General features: G+C 41.9%; 2 protein-coding genes across 3 annotated transcripts in view; both read left to right on the top strand.

Moving 5' to 3' along the window:
* LOC140502779 (uncharacterized) overlaps nucleotides 1-20,631 on the top strand; it is a 58,462-nt gene that overhangs the window by 16,155 nt on the left and 21,676 nt on the right. The window contains 2 exon segments of the mRNA XM_072606777.1: nucleotides 133-1,197; nucleotides 13,786-14,162. Coding sequence (XP_072462878.1) covers nucleotides 133-1,197; nucleotides 13,786-14,162 — 1,442 coding nt within the window.
* LOC140502771 (zinc finger protein 74-like) lies at nucleotides 1,133-18,821 on the top strand. 2 transcript variants are annotated; one of them, XR_011966561.1, is made up of 4 exons: nucleotides 1,133-6,988; nucleotides 8,393-8,539; nucleotides 10,935-13,083; nucleotides 13,481-18,821. XR_011966561.1 is itself a non-coding variant. In XM_072606766.1 (3 exons), the coding sequence occupies exons 1-3, from the start codon at nucleotides 6,871-6,873 to the stop codon at nucleotides 13,558-13,560; spliced, it is 345 nt and encodes a 114-aa protein (XP_072462867.1). In that variant the 5' UTR covers nucleotides 1,133-6,870; the 3' UTR covers nucleotides 13,561-18,821. The 2 variants fall into 2 exon arrangements, 1 of the variants encoding a protein (XP_072462867.1); XM_072606766.1 differs by lacking the exon at nucleotides 10,935-13,083.

Here is a 20,631-nt window from a genome sequence, read left to right as displayed (position 1 = left end):
ATTCAGGGAAACAGAAAGTAATTGAGTTTTTGTTCTACCTATGGAGCAAAGGGGATGTGTGTGTGTGTGTGTGTGTGTGTGTGTGTGTGCGTGTGTAGTGCCTCTTTGTTTTATTGTTGACTTTTTTTTCAGAAGCAGAGATTGGACTGGAAATGAAGAAAACTGCTGCAGAGCTAACCCTTTCTATGGAAGAAACAGACAAGTCAGGATTCATGAGTGAGGATCTCTCTGACTTCCATTCAAGAGAAATCTGCACAACACCTGAGAGTAGCCACACTGCAGAGAAATATTATGATTGTGAACAATGGGGAAACAGTTTTACTGAGAAGAAATATCTTATTACACATCAGAGAATTCACCCTGGAGAGAAACCCTATAAATGCAATCAGTGTGGGAAGGCCTTTTTTCATAGGTGTCGTCTTATTGGACATCAGACAGCACACACTGAAGAGAAGCCTTATAAATGTACTCTGTGTGAAAAAGCTTTTAAGTCAAAGGGCAGTCTTACTCGACATGAGAAAATCCACAGTGAACAGATACTGTATGAATGTAATCAATGTGGAAAAGCTTTTCAGTCACAGCACACTCTTAATCACCATCAGAGAATTCACACTGGAGAGAAACCTTATGAATGTAATCAATGTGGAAAAGCTTTTAAATGGCGGAAATGTCTTATTCTACATCAGAATATCCACACTGTAGAGAACCAATTTAAGTGTTATCAATGTGGAAAGACTTACAGATGGAAGGAAACTTTTGTTGATCATCAGAGAATCCACACTGGAGAGAAACCTTATAAATGTAATCAATGTGGAAAGGCTTTCAGAGGTAGGAAATCCATGAATAGCCATCTGAGGAGCCACACTGGAAAGAAACCTTATGAATGCACCCAGTGTGGAAAGACTTTTTCACAGAAGACACATGTTAACCAACATCAGAGAATCCACACTGGAAAGAAACCTTATGAATGTAATCAAGGTGGAAAGGCTTTTACAAGGAGCGCTAATCTTAATAGACATCAGAGAACCCACACTGGAGAGAAACATTATGAATGTACCCAGTGCCGAGCAACGTTTAAACAGAAGACCCATCTTATCCGACATCAGAGAATCCATGCTGGAGAGGAACCTTAAGAATGTGATCATTGTGGCAAAACCTTCAGGCTAAAATGAGACCTTGTTTCCCTTCAGAGAATTCATGGGAAATATAGGAATCTAACTTACCTGAATGGGGAAAGGCAGTGAAATGGAGTACAGAGTATCTTAGGAGAAAATTCATTGTGGGTAGAAGCCATTTATGCACTCAGTGTGGGAAGAATTTCAGCAAGAGATCATCTCTGATCTTCTCATCAGAGGATTTATAGTGAAAAGTAACTTTATGAATGTGTTCAGTGGGTATAACCCTTTCTCTACTACATGGATGTCATGGATGAATGTTAAATTTTGTGTCTGACTAGAACAGAAACATTAGATATGGAAAATAATTCATGCCAACCATCTAGGTTGCAAAACCAGAAAAGGTGGCAGTAGGCTGACAATCTACAGAACTATGTGAGAGGATTCATGTGGACGTGCCCAGAAGCAGAATGTCTTCAGAATAAGGAAAAATCCTTGTGTCGATATTATGCCAGCTGGGGAATAATGTTTGATGAAGGGATGTAATCAGATTTGTTTGGTCAAGGATGTAAAACTTGGAGCCATTTAGGGGAATGTTGTGTTCTCCCACAGGCCACCTCTATGCATGTATTCAGTTGACACTGAGGGCACTGCATGTGACAGTCAAGAAACTTCTCATTAGCTTGAGATCTTTTCTGCCTCCTGATTTTGGTGACCCAACAATCTTGGTGATGAGATAGGAATTCCCCTGATGGACTAGAGGCAGAGCAGAGGCATTGTGTGAACAAAGCAGCCTCTCCTAGGCAGGCAAGAGGCCTTGCTGTGTTAGGACACTTTATCATGCTAGGCTGAAATCTGCCTTTTGCACATTGTACTCATTGGTCCTGGGTCTTCCCTCTGGGATCAAACAGAACAAGTGGGATTCATCTTAGACATGAGAGCCTTTCAGGTATTTGAACAGTATTTCCTGTTGCCCACCAGGTTTTCTCTTCTTCAGGATAAGTAGTCTCACTCCTTTCAGCTGGTCCTCATTTGGCTTGGTCTCCAGTCCTTCATGAGCATAGGCCTTCTTTGGATGTATTCCAACTAGTCAATGCCTCTTGTTGATTATCTCCAGTTTCTCTTAAATAATAGGTATAAAGACATATCTTGTTTGTCCGTATTTATTTGTCTGGAGGTAGCTGTCAAAAGTGCCTTTGAACTGGAGTGTAAATTACTTTCTAAAATCTTATAATTATGTAATCTGTTTTTATGAACAATGGTGGAACCACTTATTTGGCACCCTGACATCTGTCAGTTGTGGCCATGTTTATGGATTCGTTAGAAATGGGGGGATATCATGACTTGTCTTGACCTGTGTCTTCCCCTGGTGTCTGAGAACTCTGCAGGAGAGAGTGAGGCTGATGACTTTGCCTCACTTACAAGTAAAGCAGCAACAAAAGTCTGTGTGTGAAGCTCAGGACTTCAAAAGGTCAGTGTTTCTCTCTCCATTCAGTGCAAAAGCTCTTTCCTTATCAGTTCCTTTTAACTGAAGAAAAACTGAGCTAAGTTTATGCATTTAGTGCTCTCTTAAAATACTTTACTCGAAAAGGAATTATTATCTCAGCTTCACCTGAAAAGCTCTTTGTGTCAAGGAAGCTTGTGGTCTTCTATACCTTAATTGTATTGTTAATGGAATAGGAAGAGCTTTCCCATCCATGAAGAGGCCTATGTGACCTCCTTGAGTCACATGACTCTAAATCACAAGGAGCCTGTAGAGGGAGGAGCTTCCAGAACTGGTAGAGCAGGAAGTTGATGTGAGTTGGAACTTATCGTTGTGTTCATCTTTTGTTGCCTGAAGAAGACCATGCCATCAGAGAAATGACAACATGACTTGTACTTGACTTTGTTTTGAGTGAGGGAGGGCTGTGCACAGTCACCAGCCTCACTTGTCTTAAAGAGCCATCTGAATCCGATGACCAGATATCCATCAGGATGACTGGAGATGGCCCCTTTAGGCCAAGGTCTATTCAGGTACTCACTTAAGGTTAGGGAAAGCCCATTCAGTGAACAGGAGTAGTTCAAGAAGTAGTCAGGGCATGGCCCCTTTAATGAGGCAAAGAAAAATAACTACATCAGGCTGGGAGGAAAACAGCAACAGTTGCTATTGATAGTCACTCTTAAGCCAGGAAGGTCTAGAAAAGAGCCCTTAGGCAGGGACCTAATGTTGTCCAATGTATGGGCTTCATAGTGCAGTAGGTTTAAGGGGAAAGGAGAGAGGAGGAGAAAAGGAATTTAGCTAGTAAACCCCAAGTTAACGGGAGGGGGATACAGACAGGAGAGGAGGAGATGAGTTACCCAGCTACCTGGGTCCCCATTCAGGCAGCTGCATCTACTTTCAGATCATTGTATTTGTCCTTCGTTGTCGAAGAAAATCATGCCATCAAAGAAATGTTGATTATCTCCAATGACTTGCAATTGGAGCAGGAAGTTGATGCGAGTTGGCACTTAGAGAAAGAGGAGGCAGAAAGACAGAGCAGCTAGGGGGTATGAGAGAAGGGCATGTTGCTTAGGGGTACCTGTTTGTGGGAAGGCCCCTATGGCCATGCTCCCTGCAGTGATAATATGTACAGACTTCTTGGTTACTTTGATGGATTTGGCTTTCTGGTATATGAATAAACATCTTGGTTCCATCTTCAGTGAAGAGCGTCTATTATATCTTGTGCTTCAAGCCTGGAAATACGCCAACATGTTCATAGCAGTCTCTGTGGGTATGACTTTGGCAATGTATCTGTCTCAGACTCTCTTTTTACCCTATCCCTACTACCTCATCTTTTGCTTTGACCCTCTCTTTCCTTGTTTTACCCATCCCTCTAATGTCCCCTCCCTTCTCCACCCATCCACCTTATCTTACTGTGTACACACTTGCAAAAATCCCCTAGTTTTCTCCTCTTTCTGGATGTTCTGTAGACTTGTAAACCTCTTCTGATGTATGTTTTGTTTTCTCATCCAACCAGATGGGAGTAAGTTTCCAACATCACTAGCCCTCCAACACCTGTTTCCTCTGTGTTAGTTCTTCCTTCCATGCCCTGTTTTTATGAGAGACTTGCTCCTTTTTACCTATTCCTGCCCAGTTTTATTTTTTAGAGTCACCCCCTCATACACATGCCAGCCACAATCTTTCTTTCAAACTACTAATGCCACCAGTTTTGAGAATACTATTAGTAACTCATAGTAATAACATTTTCCTATGCAGTAAGTACACAATTTGACCTTAATCAGTGCCTTAGAATTAGTCTTTAGTTAATTCCTTATGTTTTTTCTGGCAACAGAGGTAGCACACCAATTATTACACTGTCTTCCTTCACCCTCCTCAAGAGGCTTCTTAATTCCTCTTCACCTTCTGCCATCAGAGTGGTACCATCTGCATATCTGAGATCATTGACACTTCTCCTGGTAACCTCAGTTCCACCTTTTGATCCCTCCTGCCTGGCATTTCCCATGATGTACTTTGCATAGAAGTTAGAGAAAATACGTGACAACACACAACCTTTTTATCCTACCTTTCCAATATGAAACCAATCAGTTCTTGCATGGTCAGTTCTTCCTGTTCCCTTTTGGCAACCTCATACAGGCTCCCCTGGAGACAAGTAAGGTTATTTGGTACTCCCATCTCTTTGAGGACTTAACCCTTTTTACTGTGATCCAAATGGACAAAAGCTGTAGGATGGTCAATGAAAAAGAAGTAGATTTTTTTCCCCAGAAATCCCTTCCCAGAAGTCCAAAGAATTTAGGGATAGGGCTTGACAACTTGATGTCTACTTTTCACCTTAGTCATGTTGCAGGGAAGAATCAAAACGAATGGGAGAAACCATAAAGCAAAACATAACGCAAGAGAAAATGGTTTGCTTCATTCCATGATCCAATTCCATAGTTCTTTCTCTGGAGGTGGAAGGCGTTTTGCCTCAAGTCTGTTGGGAATGTGTTAGGTCCTTGCATTGCTGTGGAGGACTAAGTCTACCAGAAAAATTCCTCGCACACTGTGGTTGTTGCTGTGTACAAAGTTCTCCTGGTTCTACCTCTCTTGTTAGCTACATTTCAAGAAATCCTAAGGGAAGACTACATGAGATGAGAGTTAATTGTGCCAGATTTAAAAAATCATAGAATACATGAGTGGGGTAGAAAAAAAAGTCTAGCCCCCAAATCCAAGACATTTGGGGAAGTTTAAGGAATCAAAATTTTTATTCGTTTGGACAGAACATCCACATGTAAGGATATGGCTCCTATCTAGCTGGAAGTTTGGTTAAAAGAGGCAAACAGGCAAGGTGGCATAGAACCGCATATTTATTGCCTTCAGCTGGCCAACATGGTGGGACACAGAATCATAGCTTTCATTCTGACTGATTTAGGCAAATTGAGGACGACCTAGATATTCTTAGAGCAATCCTAATTCAGGATGTCTGTGTCACTCAACAGTTATAGCTTTCATTGGCTTTTAACTGTAGCATGAGAAAGGACATTTCTGAGCAGAATAGGTTGTAAATCCAATAAGAGAAGAGAACTGACAAAGTGTCCATTGAAATTACAATCCCAGGGCATCTGTGTTTCCCCCGCATAACCTATGTGCGTAGGCTATCAATAGAAAAGTGCCGCTATCCAAGACAGTGCCCCAGACAGGAGGAATGCTTCAGGTCAGCCTCATCCAATCCCACAGTGCTGATTCAGCAACTATACACACACTCACACACACACACACACACACACACACACAAATATGAAAATATATTTTTAGTTCACTCAGAGAGCAAAGCAAGCTTGTCCGACTGATTAGTTCAGGCTTTGGCCTTTACTGGAGTTGAAACGCTCTTAAATGATTATTACTCCCCATGAGGGAAAGAAAAAGGGAGGAAAGATAGCCCTCTCTAGGGTTGGGGGAGGATAGACAGAAAAGAAATTTCCATGGTAATTATTGTACATTTCAAAAGATTATCAAGTTGGACTTGGGAGATTTGCAGTTTCATGAGCAATCTTCATTTTATTGCACTCTTATGCAAATGCTTGTTTTGTTGCCTCAATTTTAAATAGAATATATTTTTGGAAAAAAGTAAAACCCAGTTCTCAATCCTGAGGAGCTCACATTCTCATGGAGAAGATAATAGGCAAATTATTTTGTACATATAGGATCTATTTGCTATAAAAAGTATTCTCATGCATTAACATGCATATGTGTATATAGACATATATAGATTTGGTCTGTGGCTTCCGCTTCCTCTGATCCATAAGTTCTCTGATTTGGTCTCTTTGTCCTTTTTAAATAAATCTTCCCATAACAACATTCAGTATGAAAGGAAATAAATTCTACAGTTTAAGATGGATATACATGTAAGAGATTAAAAAAAGAATATATCCCTTCGATCAGTTCTGATAAAGAAGATATTTCCCATCCTCCTGTCTGAGGCTCCCCACAGATCCACCTACCTCACAGATATAGAAGAAACTTTCCCCTTGATTCCTCAGGGACACACATTTCAGAGGAAAATGCTTCTCAGCTTTACTCTAACTAATAATGGAAAATGTTTTTCTCAACATTTACTTGGTCCGTAAATGATTGTAGTTTTAGGAGTTGACTCTGACTCCCATAAAGGGTCTGACCTTTGGGCAAATCCTTTTTCTGTGATTAAGTTTTGTTGTGTAAATTAATGAGCATTGGATTACTAAAATCTGAAGTGTTCTTCAGCTCTATATTGTGTAACTTTTAATGATTTAGGAATTGGTGATGTTCAAGGACATGGCTGTGGACTTCACCCAGGAGGAATGGGGCCTTTTGGACCATGCTCTGAAAGAGCTGTACAAGAGGGTCATGCTGGAGAGTGCCCGGAACCTGCTCTCCCTGGGTAAGGACACTTCCTCTGGTAACACTGACTCTGCCATCAAAGGAATGTGTGCAGGGTTTGGAGCATTTATCAGTTATTAGAGAAAACAGTGTTGATCTCCTGTCCTGCTGCCTGATGTTTCCTCTAGAAAGTCTTTGCTTTGTGGGACAGGAACCTGAGGGTTTCCTTGTTGCTTCTGAAGCCTCCCACCTCTAGGCAGCTTCCAATTACTGTGGAAGGATCTGAGACATGGAGCCAACCTCAGAGTCATTCGGTCTGAACTCCACCTGGAGGGGAATTGTGTCTGCCAAGTCTCTGAAAGCTGCCCAGGTGGCTTCTCCTTACAAGCCTGTCCTCTCTGGGATGGGTAGAGGATCCTAAATATTCTCCTTTTAACAAGCGTTAATTATGGCTTCTACTTGACCCTCCTTTAGTGCATTTATCCTTGATCTGCCTTGCTATTGCTGTCAAATTCCAGCAGAGATGGTGAGAAAGGAAGGGAAGGAGCAATTTTTTTTACCTACTGTATACCAGGTGCTGGACCCAGAGCTTTTTTTACAATGTTATATCATGTCATCCTCACAACAACCTTCCAAGTTAGGGGATATTATTATCCTTTTTGACAATTGAGGAAACTGAGGCAGATGGAGGTTATGTGACTTGTCCTGTGGCACGCAGCTAGTAACTGTCTGAGGTAGATTTAGACTCTGGCACATCTCACTCTAGGCCCAGAGTTCTCTCCACTGCACCATCAGCTGCCTCCAATTTCCAAATAATGGAAAGTATGCCATGAGCCCATCTTTCTATGAAGAAGGTTCACCAAGACTAAATTTTCTGATTCCAGTCTGGTTCCATTATCTTCTCCCTCACCTCTCCCCAAAGCTCAGAAGAGAAATGCTATGGGACTATCTATCCTTCAGAAGTCCTGGGACCCACCTTGGGATCCTTGCTTATATGTCTGCAGCTTTGCCAGGAATAACAGATTGGCCGAGAAGTAGAATTTGGACCAACTAGGGTTTATGGAGTTTTCCAGCAGGAGACTCACCTGAACAGGCAAAGACACCCCAGTTGAGCAGTACACAAGGTTTCCTTAGGTTTCCGGGAGTTAGGAACAGGGAAGGGGGACAGGGCAAAAGTTGGCTCATCTACTTTTCTGTTCTGGGACCCTAGTTTGGTTTTGCATAATAAGCCTTTTTAGCTCAGTTTAGAATTAGGAATTTCTATCAGAATGGGACTTGACAGCATAGGGTGCAGAGTTCTAGCTCTTTCTCTGAACAGGTTGTATAACAGGATAATGGGACACATCCTACTTTGGGTTACTTGCATAAAAGCACTAATGGATGAGTAGAGGTTCATGTGTGTGAACATAATGGAATGAATCTCAGAATGGAGCAGCTCTGGGTCTGAACATCTTTGCTTAAGCAGAACTGAATGCCAAGTTTCTCTCCGTGCTCATCCCTGAATCCTCATGTCCCGGGCTGCCTGTTCCCAGAGAAGATATGATCTCTTATTTTGAGCAAAGGGAAGCACCGTGGATGCTGAAGAAAAAAAGGCTGAGGAGGTGCTGTCCAGGTGAGTGAGGTGAAAGCAAGTGTATGGGAACTGGGGTTATAAGAGGCCGCTATGTGTTGTGGTGAGGCAGATGCTCAATGTGGGGGCAGGAAGACCTGACTTGGAATTCTTTTTCAGATTTTTTTCTGCTGTGACTTTATGGGTCAGTCAGTGAACCACTGAACCTCAGTTTCTCCATCTGTTATAACAGGGATTTGGACTACATGGCCTTTCACCTCCCTTCCAGGGATAAATCTATGATCTAAAAAAATGTCATTGTTTGGAATTTGGGGGCATGGAATTCTGAAAGTATAAAAGGGCGTAGGTTCTCCTATGTGAGCTCTTTCCTAGACCTTCTTAAAGTCAACAAACTTCTAAGTGCCTTCTCTCTTGAAGATCCTGTGCAAAGCACTGAGTACATAAATCACTTCAAGGGACGTCCCCTGCTCCCATGAAGCTCACCCTCTGGTAAGGCAGGTAGTACCAACAACTGTGTCGAAACCCAATATGGACAGGATACATTGGAGATAGTTAAGAGGGGGAGGGACCTAAATTTAAGGAGGACTGGGAATGGCTTATGGTGGGAGGTGGGCTCTCACTGGGGATCCAGGGAGGCCAGGGAGAACATTCTAGGCAACAGAGATGGCAATAAAACCCCACAGAGTCCAGGGGTGGAAGGTCCTGTCCCTGAAACAGAAAGGAGGACCAAACACATGGGTTATAACATACAAGGGGTGGGGGAGGAAACAAGGGAGAAGAAAGACTGGAAGAGTAGAAGAGGAGTAGGTGATGAAGGCTTTCACAGCCCTAGTGAGGGTTTTCTATTTCTTAATTTTTCTGGGGAACCATGGGAGGCTGCTGAGTACGTTGACATAGGTCAGAGCTTAAGGAAGATGAACTTGGTAACTGGTTGGAGGAATGATTGGACTGAGGGGAGAATTGAGGCAGCTGGACCAACTAGCAGCCTCTGACACTGTGTCAGGTATGGGGTGACAGGGGTCTGGAGCAAGGAAGTGACAGTGCTCAGTTAGAAAGGGGTCTATGGGATGATGTCACAGAGGTGGAATCAACAGGACGTTGGAACTGATTGAACACGGGCATGAGGTGTGTGAGAATTGATGAGGAGTGCATGGCATTTCATTTCTGAGCCTGGACTGTTGAGAGGATGCCTTGGATAACATTAAGAATGAGAAAAGATGGGAAGATAGGAGGAAAGAGAATGAGCATCCTTTTGGATATCGTAGAAGTAGAACCAGGAGAGAGTAATGTCATTAAAATCTAGAGAGGGGAGGATCAACAGAGGGGGAGACTGACAGTGTGAGAGCCTGCAGAGCAGTCAAAAAGGGTTAGGATTAAGAAATGGCCATTGAAGTTTAGCAATGTTGAGATCATTCCTAATTTTTGAGAGAAGAGTTTCACTTAAACAATAAAATTGAGAAATAGTATGCAGAGAGTTTCTCTTTCTTTTGACTTTTTTAAATGCCCAAATGAACTATAAAGACAAATGAAGAAATATGCTATACACAGTAAGAGAAAGAACAGATAAATGGAAGTATGTCTAGAATAATTTTACATAAATGTACTTATTTGTGTCTAATGGTGGCCATGTCTTGGGTAGTGTGATGGGGTAGAGAAAAAAGAGAAGGAAAAAAAGAAAAAAAAGTTTCAAAGGAATCCAGGGAATGGAACTGGAGACACCAAAGGGGAATGACCAGAAAATGGCAGAAAGATACTGAACCCCATCTCATGGGGATACATGGATCAAGTGAGAGAGTTTTAAGGTTTTGTGAGAAGTCATTTTATTTGTGGTAGTAGGGAAAAGGTCACTAGTGTGGGATAGAGTAAAGAAAGGATTGTAGAGGAGGAATATGGAAGTTGATGAGGGGTAGAGTGAGATGATTTGCATGTGTGAGGAGATTTTCTTTAGTAAGCAGAAGAATAATGTTTCCATGTGATATGATAAGGAGAAGAAGGTATCTGATTTATGTGAGATGAGGAGGATAACATAGCCCTTGACAAATGTATACTTTTTTTTTTAGTGGTTGGGAGTGGGACAGAAGCAAGCCATAATGGAGGTTTGGGGAAGAAAGAAAAGATTTGGAAAAGCTGTTGTGGGGAGTCATTTAGGGAGATGGCCTTGGATTGCCTTGCCCCAGTGAGGACCCAGTTGAGATTATGTAGCTTAAATTGAGAGTGGATCTGGCAGCCTGGTTTCATTATTTTCTCTCTGTACATCTAGCTACACATGAGGAGGAGGAGAGATGGCTGCTGTCTTACTCAGGAGTCTTCCGAGGCTAAACTTCATATAAGTCATGAGACCAGAATGGAGGGGGTAGAGGGAGAGGCTGGGGACTGCTGTCAGCCCTGGGCCCAGACAGGGAATCAACCAACACTGATTAAGGGTCTTCTGTTTTAGGCACTTTGCCAAGCCATGAGGATGCAAAGAAAGCAGAATGTCATCTCTCCTCTCCCAGAGCTCTGAATTGAGTTTACAAACAAATGCTGACACAAGGAAAAGAGTGGTTTGGAATGAAAATACATTCAGTTCCCCAAGGAAATAAGGGAACAAAGGGAGTGAGGATAATACAGGATTAAGAAGGAGAGCAGACTTAAGGAGGAAACAGTCAAAATCCAACGAACATAATTGGTAGCAGATGTTGTGTGTCATACAGTGTACAAACATTGTCTCATGGGGGCAGAGCCAAAATGGCAGAGTAAAAGGATGGACCTGCTCTACCCCTCTCCCCATAACCCATAAACTCCCTGTACAAAATGACTCTAAACAAATTCTAGAGCAGCAGAAACCACAAAATGACAGAGTGAAACAGATTTCCAGCCCAAGACAGCCTGGAAAGCCGACAGGAAACGTCTATCACACTGGGCTCGGAGCTGAGTGCAGCGCAACCTGGGCTGGGCATGGACAGGAGTGGACAGGACTTGAGCAGGCATCAGGGTGCAAAATCACAGGTAGCACCTGTGGTTCCCAGATTTCTCAACCCACAATGTCAAAGACAGCTTCAAAGGTCAGTAAGAAAGCTCTTTCATCTGACTGAGAAGGGAGTTCAGCAGCATTCACTTTTGGAACACTCTGCCTAAAGACCCTGAGTGAATGGAGCAGCTGATCTTGATCTCAGTCTAGAGCGGAGGTCTGGGAGTGAGGAAGAGTGCTGGCGTGGTGAAGCTGGTGGTCACTATGGAGAGGGAATCCTACTTACTGTTCCAGGACAGAAAATAGTGTTTGTGGTTGCTCACAGACCAGAAACCAGGCCAGAAGAGGAGTAAACTCCTCTCTCTTGATTGTGCCATGTTGGAGGAACTGAGAACGTACAGGTCTCTAGAGATATCTCAGAGAACAGCTTCACAAAACCTCTGAAGCCTAGGGTAGTATACCCTCCACTTGACAAAGGACTCAAAAGTCAAGTAACTGACTGGGAAAATGCCCAAAAAAGAGGAAAAATAAGACTAAAGAAGGTTACTTTCTGGATGAAAAGATACTTTCTTCCATCTTTTTGGATTAGGAGGAACAATGCATACTATCAGAGGAAGACATCAAAGTCAAGGCTTCTATGTCCAAACCCTCCAAAAAAATATGTAGTGGTCTCAGACCATGGAAGAACTCAAAAAGGATTTTGAAAATCAAGAGAGGTGGAGGAAAAATTGGGAAGAGAAATGAGAGCAATGCAAGAAAATCATTAAAAGAGAGTCAACAAATATTGTCTTATTTTATCCTCATTGGAACCTAAGATGAAATAATTATGCCCATTTTCCAGATAAAAAAAGGAGACAAACAAAGGTCTTGTGACTTCCCTACGGTCACAGGACTAGCAAATTTCTGAGGTGGGATTAGTATTCAGGTCTTCTTGATTCGAGGCCCAGCATTCTGTCCACTGCACCACCAGTTGTATTCTGATGTTTTAGCAAAATATAGTGAAAATGATCACTCATTCGTTTTTTTTTTTACTCCCTACTCAGTCACATGGGTAACATGAACAGACAAGAAGTCCAAATTAGAAAACACCTTACTATTTCAATGAGTGGAATCTTAAGGTCTATCTGTTAAGGTTGTGGTGGTCCATGACTGTTTCATGATGAACTCTAATGTGCATCTAATGTGCTTCCTTGCTGATGATGGCTTTCTAATAGCCTGATCCCACTGCTGCATGATTGTAAACCCAAGGGAGACTTTGATCTGGTGATTTTAGGTTTGATGAGATATGATTGCAAGGTAGACCAAGAAGGAGAAGACAATTCCAGTGCAGTGACAGACAGACACCAAGGGTCTTGGCATGCCTGTGACTTCTTGCACATGAATGTCCAACCTTCTGGGAAGTTTGGAAACAATTTGATATCAAGTTGAGAAACTGAAACAATATGTTGCACATAGTCAGAAGCAGTCAGAGTTTGATGTACTCACTGCATGATACCCAAATGCTGTGTATTACTGGCCATGATTGTTTGGAATCGTTGCTAAAAGACAACTGTTAAGGTTGAAACATGCACATACTTCTTGTCCCAGAAGATAAACATCTTTGTCACCCAATTGGACAATTATTTACCACTGAAAGGTACCACTGACAAATTTTTGTCTCAAATTCCTTGTATAATTGTCTCTGTCCTTTAAGGGGTTTGTGAATGTATCTCAAGAAATTAGCATGACAGAACAAAATCCTTAATGCCTCAGGTAAATACAAAAAGTGTTGGTATTCTTCATGTGAATGCAGAATTTTTGTGAGGATTCAATGTAAATTCATGCATGAAACTCTTTCGTTATTAAATCATCTTGGGAATGTGAGGTAAGGGTATTTTAAAGGGACTTTCTGCCATTTGAAGATGGTTCTCCTTGCTCAGGGAAATAGAAAGTAACTGTTTTTGTTCTACCTATGGAGCAAAGGGGATACCTGTGTGTGTGTGTGTATGTGTGTGTAGTGCCTGTTTGTTTTATTGTTGGCTTTTTTTTTTCAGAAGGAGAGATGAGACTGAAAAAGAAGGAAAGTGCTGCAGAGCTAACCCTGTCTGTGGAAGAAACTCACAAGTCAAGATGAGTGAGGGTCCCTCTGACTTCAATTCAAGAGAAATCTGCACAACACCTGAGACTATCCACACTGCAGAGAAATATTATGACTGTAAACAATGTGGAAAGGGTTTTACCAAGAAGAAATATCTTATTGCAGATCAGAAAATCCACACTGGAAAGTAACCTTATAAATGTAATCAGTGTGGAAAGGCTTTTATACAGAGTGCTCATCTTATTGTACAGCAGATAACACACACTGGAGAGAAACCTTATAAATGTAATCAGTGTGAAAAAACTTTTGAATCAGAGAGCAGTCTTACTCGACATCAGAAAATCCACACTGAACAGATACTGTATGAATGTAATCAATGTGGAAAAGCTTGCCTATCACAGCACAGTCTTGCTGAACATCAGAGAATCCACACTGGAGAGAAACCTTATAAATGTAATCAATGTGGAAACACTTTCAGATGTAGGAAATCTATAGATGACCATCTGAGAATCCATACTGGAAAGAAACCTTATGAATGTAATCAATGTGGAAAGGCTTATATGAGGAGGACATGTCTTATTATACATCAGAGAACCCACACTGGAGAGAAATGTTATGAATGTACCCAGTGTGGAAAGGCTTTTAAACAGAGGACCCATCTTACCCGACATCAGAGAATCACACTGGAGAGAAACGTTAAGAATGTCATCATTGTGGCAAAACCTTCAGGCTAAAGTGAGTCCTTGTTTACCATCACAGAATTCATGAGACATATAGGAACCTTCTAACTGACCTGAATGAGGACAGGCATTGAAATGGAGTACAGACCATCTTAGCAGAAAATTCATTCTGGGTACAAGCCATCTATGCACTCAGTGTGGGAAGGCTTTCAGCCAGAAATCACCTCTAATCCTCTCATTGTAAATCAGAGGATTTATAATGAAAAGAAACTTTATGAATATGCTCAGTGAGTATATGCCTTTCTCTAGAACATGGAGGTCATGGGTGAAGGTTAAATTTTGTTTCTGATTATAAGAGAAAGGTGAGAGAAGGAAAATAAATCATGTCAACCCTCAAGATTGTAAAACCAGAGCAGGAGGTAATAGGCTGATAATCTACAGAACTATGTGAGAGAATATATGTGAATGTTCTCAGAAATAGAATATCTTCAGGATAAGGAAAAGACCTTGTGTCAATATTATGTCAGCTGGGGAACAATCTTTTGGGAATGGAAGAAATCAGATTTGTTTGACTAAGGATGTAAAAATTTTGATCAAGGGTATAAAAAAATTGATCAAGGATAAAAAAAATTTTAGGGGAAGGTTGTGTTCTCCCACAGGTCACCTCCATGCATATATTAAGCCTACGTTGAGGCCACTGCATGTGGCACTCAAGAAACTTCTCATTAGCTTGAGATCCTTTCTGCCTCCTGATTTTGGTGACCCAGCAATCATGGTGATGAGGCAGGGATTCCCCTGACAGACTTAAGGCAGAGCAGAACCTATGTGTGAACAAAACAGCCCCTCCTAGGCAGGGAAGAGGCCTTGCAGTCTCTATCTACAAAGCTTCCCATGGTTGCTCCTCCTCTGCCAGCCTGGAAAGGAAAGCTAAAGGAACTCAATTCCATGTCAGAGGCCTCAAGGCTGCTGCTCACATGCTTTCTACATGCGTCCTGAGGACAGCACACTCATCAGAGTGATGGTTTCCAGTGCAGAGACCAATAGGTTGGACATGAGGGAGAAATTCAAGGGGCATTATGGGAGGTCTCTATATTCTCTCATCAAAGCAAGTCAGAGGGGTCTTGTTTTCCCAGGAAAGGTAAACACTGATAGGAAGAAAGGTTTCTAATGAAATTCCATTGGAAGGGCCTTCAGAGGCCACCTAGGCCAGACTCATACCTGCAGATTCCTTGCTTTGAAATCATTTCTACTTGAAGACCAGCCAGGAAGGCAGCCAGTTCTTAGGATTTTGTTCATCGTTCTGGGCTACAATTTGCCTCTTGCACATTACACTCATTGGTCCTGGGTCTTCCCTCTGGGGTCAAACAGAGCAAGTGGGATTCATCTTAGACATGAGAGCCTTTCAGGTATTTGAACAGTATTTCCTGTTGCCCACCAGGTTTTCTCTTCTTCAGGATAAGTAGTCTCACTTCTTTCAGCTGGTCCTCATTTGGCTTGGTCTCCAGTCCTTCATGAGCATAGGCCTTCTTTGGATGTATTCCAACTAGTCAATGCCTCTTGTTGATTATCTCCAGTTTCTCTTAAATAATAGGTATAAAGAGATATCTTGTTTGTCCATATTTATTTGTCTGGAGGTAGCTGTCAAAAGTGCCTTGGAACTGGAGTATGGATTAGTTTCTAAAATCTTATAATTGTATAATCTCTTTTTATGAACAATGATGGAACCACTCATTTGGTACCCTGACATCTGGCAGCTGTGGTCATGTTTATGGATTCATTAGAAATGGGGGGATATCATGACTTTTCTTGACCTGTTTCTTCCCCTGGTCTCTGAGAACTCTGCAGGAGAGAGTAAGGCTGATGACTTTACCTCACTTACAAGTAAAGCAGCAACAATAGTCTGTGTGTGAAGAAGCTCAGGACTTCAAAAGGTCAGTGTTTCTCTCTCCATTCAATGCCAAAGCTCCGTTTCCTTATCAGTCCCTTTTAATCGAAGAAAACTGCTGAGCTAAATTTGTAAGTGCAGTGCTCTCTTAAAACACTTTACTCCAAAAGAAATTATTATCTCAGCTTTACCTGAAAATCTCCTTGTGGCTAGGAACTTGTTATGTTCTTTACCTTAATTGTATTGTTAATGGAATGGGAAGAGCTTTCCCATCTATTAACAGGTCCATATGACCTGCTAGAGTCACATGGAGTCTGTGTTGGGAGGAGCTTGCCTATTGGGTGGAGCAGGAAGTTGGTGTGAATTGGAGCTTAGAGAGAAAAAGAGGGAGCAGAGAGACAGAGCTTCTAGTGGGCATAAAAGAAGGGCATGTTGCTTAAGGGAGGCTGTTTGTGGGAAGGCTTGGGGATGGCAGTGCTCCCTCCAGGGATAATGTGTACAGGCTTCTTGGTTACTATGATGGATTTGGCTTTCTGGTATATGAATAGACATCTTGATTCTAACTTCAATCTTTGTGATTCAAACCTGGAAATATGCCAACATATTCATAGCAGTCTCTGTGGGTATCACTTTGGCAATGTATCCATCTCAGACTCTCTTTTTACCCTGTCCTTATTACCTCATCTTGTTCTTTGACCCTCTCTTTCCTTGTTTTACCTATGCCTCTAATATCCCCTCCCTTCTCTTCTCCACCCATCCACCTAATCTTACTGCATGCACACTTGCAAAAATCCTCCTCCAACCCTATCCCCTGGTTTTATCCTCTTTCTGAATGTTCTGTAGACTTCTTCTAATGTAACCTTTTCTGTTGTATGTGTTGTTTCCTCATCCAACCAGATGAGAGTACGTTTCCAACATCACTAGCCCACCAACACCTGTTTCCTCTGTATTAGTTTTTCCTTCCATGCCCTGTTTTTATGAGAAACTTGCTCCTTTTTACCTGTTCCTGCCCAATTTTATTTTTTAGAATCACCCACCCCCTTATACATACTCCAGTCACAACCTTTCTTTCAAACTACCTTAATAATGGCACCAGTTTTGAGAATACTTTTAGTTACTCTTATTAATAACATTTTCCTATACAGTAAGTAAACAGTTTGAACTTAATCAGTGCCTTAGAATTAGTCTTTAGTTAATTCCTTATGTTTCTTCTGGCAACAGAGGTAGCAAGCCAGCTGTTACACTCTCCTCTTTCACCCTCCTCAAGAGGCTTCTTAATTCCTCTTCACCTTCTGCCACTGGAGTGGTACCATGTGCATATCTGAGATTGTTGGTATTTCTCCTGGCATACTCAATTCCAGCTTTTGATCCCTCCAGCCTGGCATTTCATGTGATTTACTTTGCATACAAGTTAAATCAAATACATGACAACATACAACCTTGTTATCCTCCTTTTCCAATCTGAAACCAGTCAGTTGTTCCATGTTTACTTCTATGTGTTGCCTCTTGGCCCTCATATGGGCTCTTCAGAATACAAATAAGGTGATTGGGTCCTCCCATCTCTTTTAGGACTTGCTACATATCATTGTGTTCCATCTAGTCATCCATAAGCTTTAGTATGGTCAGTGAAGAAGTAGGGTTGTTGTTTTTTTTTTCTGAAACTCCCTTGATTTCATCACAATCTGAAGAATTTAGAGTTAAGGTTGACACCTTGGTCTCTACTTCCTCTGCTTCTTTGAGAACCAGCCTATTCTTCTGGTATTTCTCGGTTCACATATTGCTGAAGCCTTGCTTACAGAATACTGTCACATGAAATGATATCTCTGATTTTCTTGGAGATCTCATCATTCCTACTCTGTTGGTTTCTTCTGTTTCTTTGCATTTCCCATTAAACAAACTTTCTCTCTCTTTGCTGTTCTCTGGAATTCTGCACTCACTCGGGTAGATCGTTCCCTTTCTCCTTTCCCTTCTTTCTTCAGCTATTTCTAGAACCTCATCAGGCACCTTTGGGTTTCTTGTTCTTCCTTATGTATGGAAGGTTTTTTTGTTGCTACCTCTTATCTAATGTTGTGAACCTCTGTCCATGGTTCTTCAGACACTGTCTACCTGATCTGATCCCTTTAATCTATTCTTCACCTCCATATGCTTATCTCTTTGGGATACAGTCCTAGAAGCGATATTGCTGGATCAAAGAATAAATGTACATTTTTGCAACCCTTTGAGCATAGTTCCAAATTGCTCTCCAGAATGGTTGGATCAGCTCTTCCCCAATGTTTATCATCTTCCTCTTTTGTCATGTTAGTCAATCTGATAGGTGTCATGTGGTTCCTCAGATCTGTTTTGATTGGCACCTCTCTAATCAATAGTGATTTAGAGCACTTTTTCATATGACCAGAGATAGCTTTAACTTACTCCTCTGACAAATGCCTGTTCATTTCATTTGACCATTTATTAATTGGAGAATAACTTGTATTCTTGTACATTTGACTCAATTCTCTATATATTTTAGAAATGAGGCCTTTATTACAGATACCAGTTGTCAAAATTCTTTCCCAGTTTTTTGTTTCCCTCTTAATCTTGGTTGCATTGAGTTTGTTTGTGCAAAAACTTTTCAATTTAATGTAATCAAAATGATCAGTTTTGCATTTCATAATGTATTCTGTCTCTTGTTTGGTTATAAATTTCTCCATTTTCCATAAATCTGACAAATAAACTATTCTTTGCTCCCCTAATTTGTTTATAGTATCAATCTTTATAAGTAGATCATGTATCCATTTGGACTTTATTCTTGTGTACAGTGTCAGCCATTGGTCTATGCCCAGTTTCTGCCACACTATTTTCCAGTTTTCCCAGTAGTTTTTGTCAAACAGTGAGTTCTTATCCCAGAACCTGGGGTCTTTGGGTTGGAGTATCACTTTCAGGTAATCTAATGCTATACTTTTATCCTAGCAGTAGGATAGAGAGTCAGGAAGAGCTCTTAGAGATGAGCATCCTGGGGGGTGCTGGGCCAGGTGAAGTTTGGAGACCTGGGAGGAGTGTAGGGCAGAGGAGGGATCATTGCACTGGAGAAGACATTCCATGCAACGAACATCTTGTGTTAGTCCTTCATTTTCAAAAAGGACCATGACATCAGGGAGATGATGACATGACTTGCAGTTGACTTTGATTTGAGTAAGGGAGGGCTGTGTAAGGTCACCAGCCTCACTTTCTCCCCCAAGCCATCTGGATCCAGTGACCATATATTCAACAGGATGACTGGAGATGGCCCAACATGCAATGGGAGACTCTGGCCCTTTTAGGGTAATTTCTTTTCACCTTGAGTGAGATACATCCATTCAATCAATAAGCCTCTTTAAGAAGTGAGCCCTGAGATGGCCCCTTTAATTAGAAAGAAAGAAAAAAAATCACACTGTGAGGAAAAGACCCTCAAGGTTGCTGTTCCAAACAGAAACAGGTACCACTGAAATTCACTCTAAGCCAGGAGTGCCCAAAATACAGCAATTCTACGATCTCTGAGTAGACCAACCTACCTGCATGGGGACCCTGTCAGTTGGGTAACTCATCTCATCCTCTCCCTCCCCCAAAGGATGACCAGAAGCTGCCCAGTTAATTTGGGGTATACTGGCTACATAGCTTCCTTTCTTTCCTTCTTTTCTCTCTTCCTTTCTTTCTTTGTTTCTTCCTTCCTTCCTCCCTTTCTTTGTTTCTTTTTCTTTCTTTCTTCTTTCACAAAACTAAGCCCAGTTCACTCTGATGGAGGGCAGGGATTAGGGAGAAGAGGCAGTCAGGATCTCTGATTCCTAGCCCTGGGTGTGATTGGAGGAAAGGGACTAGCCATCCTGGGGCCCTCAGGGGCTGGACAGGTGATGTTTTGGGCCATAGACAATGCTCCCAGCATGGGCTGGCCAGGAACAAAATGTCTTTGAGCCCAGACTACTCTGCTTTCCCTCTAAAATCTCTTCCCTTTCTTCCCTCTGAGTTAATATCACTCTGCCTTCCCCAAAGCCATGCTTTCTCTGCCTTCTGGACCCCAGCTCTATGTTTTCAGGTCACTAGTAGGTGGGAACCAGAGTGCCCCTACCTCCAATTTCCTGTCTTCCACTTTCTTCTCATTTTCCTCATCTGACCTCATGGTGAGTGTCCTCCAGGTCTGCCAGGAGCACACCTTCCTCCCAAGCCTGGCTCATGGATGAGCTCCCTGCCTCTACATCTTTCCCAGACTCCTCATTACTTCCTAAATCTCTGGCTCATCTTCCCCAGATTTCTCATTAGATAACACTTTTCCAGACTTCAGACTTTTCCATAGGATTCTGTGAATCCTGATTTCAGCCATCCTATCAGGCTCCTATGTCCTGTCTCCATGTTCTCTAATCTCTAACCTCTTGGTTAGAAATTCCACTCTCTTAACTTCAGATCCAGCCCCCATCAGAAATTCATGAATCCTACCTTCCTAGGACACAGGTACAGAAGCTCTTTCCTGGCTCCCCTGATAGGCACCCATGGCTCTGGGGCTGCTTGCCTATTAGATCCCAGGCATGTGGC

This window comes from Notamacropus eugenii, chromosome 4 (genome assembly GCF_028372415.1).
Source record: "Notamacropus eugenii isolate mMacEug1 chromosome 4, mMacEug1.pri_v2, whole genome shotgun sequence".
In the NCBI taxonomy this organism is placed as follows: domain Eukaryota; kingdom Metazoa; phylum Chordata; class Mammalia; order Diprotodontia; family Macropodidae; genus Notamacropus; species Notamacropus eugenii.
Note: the sequence above shows the minus strand (reverse complement) of the source record. Positions and strands in the feature narration are given on the sequence as shown.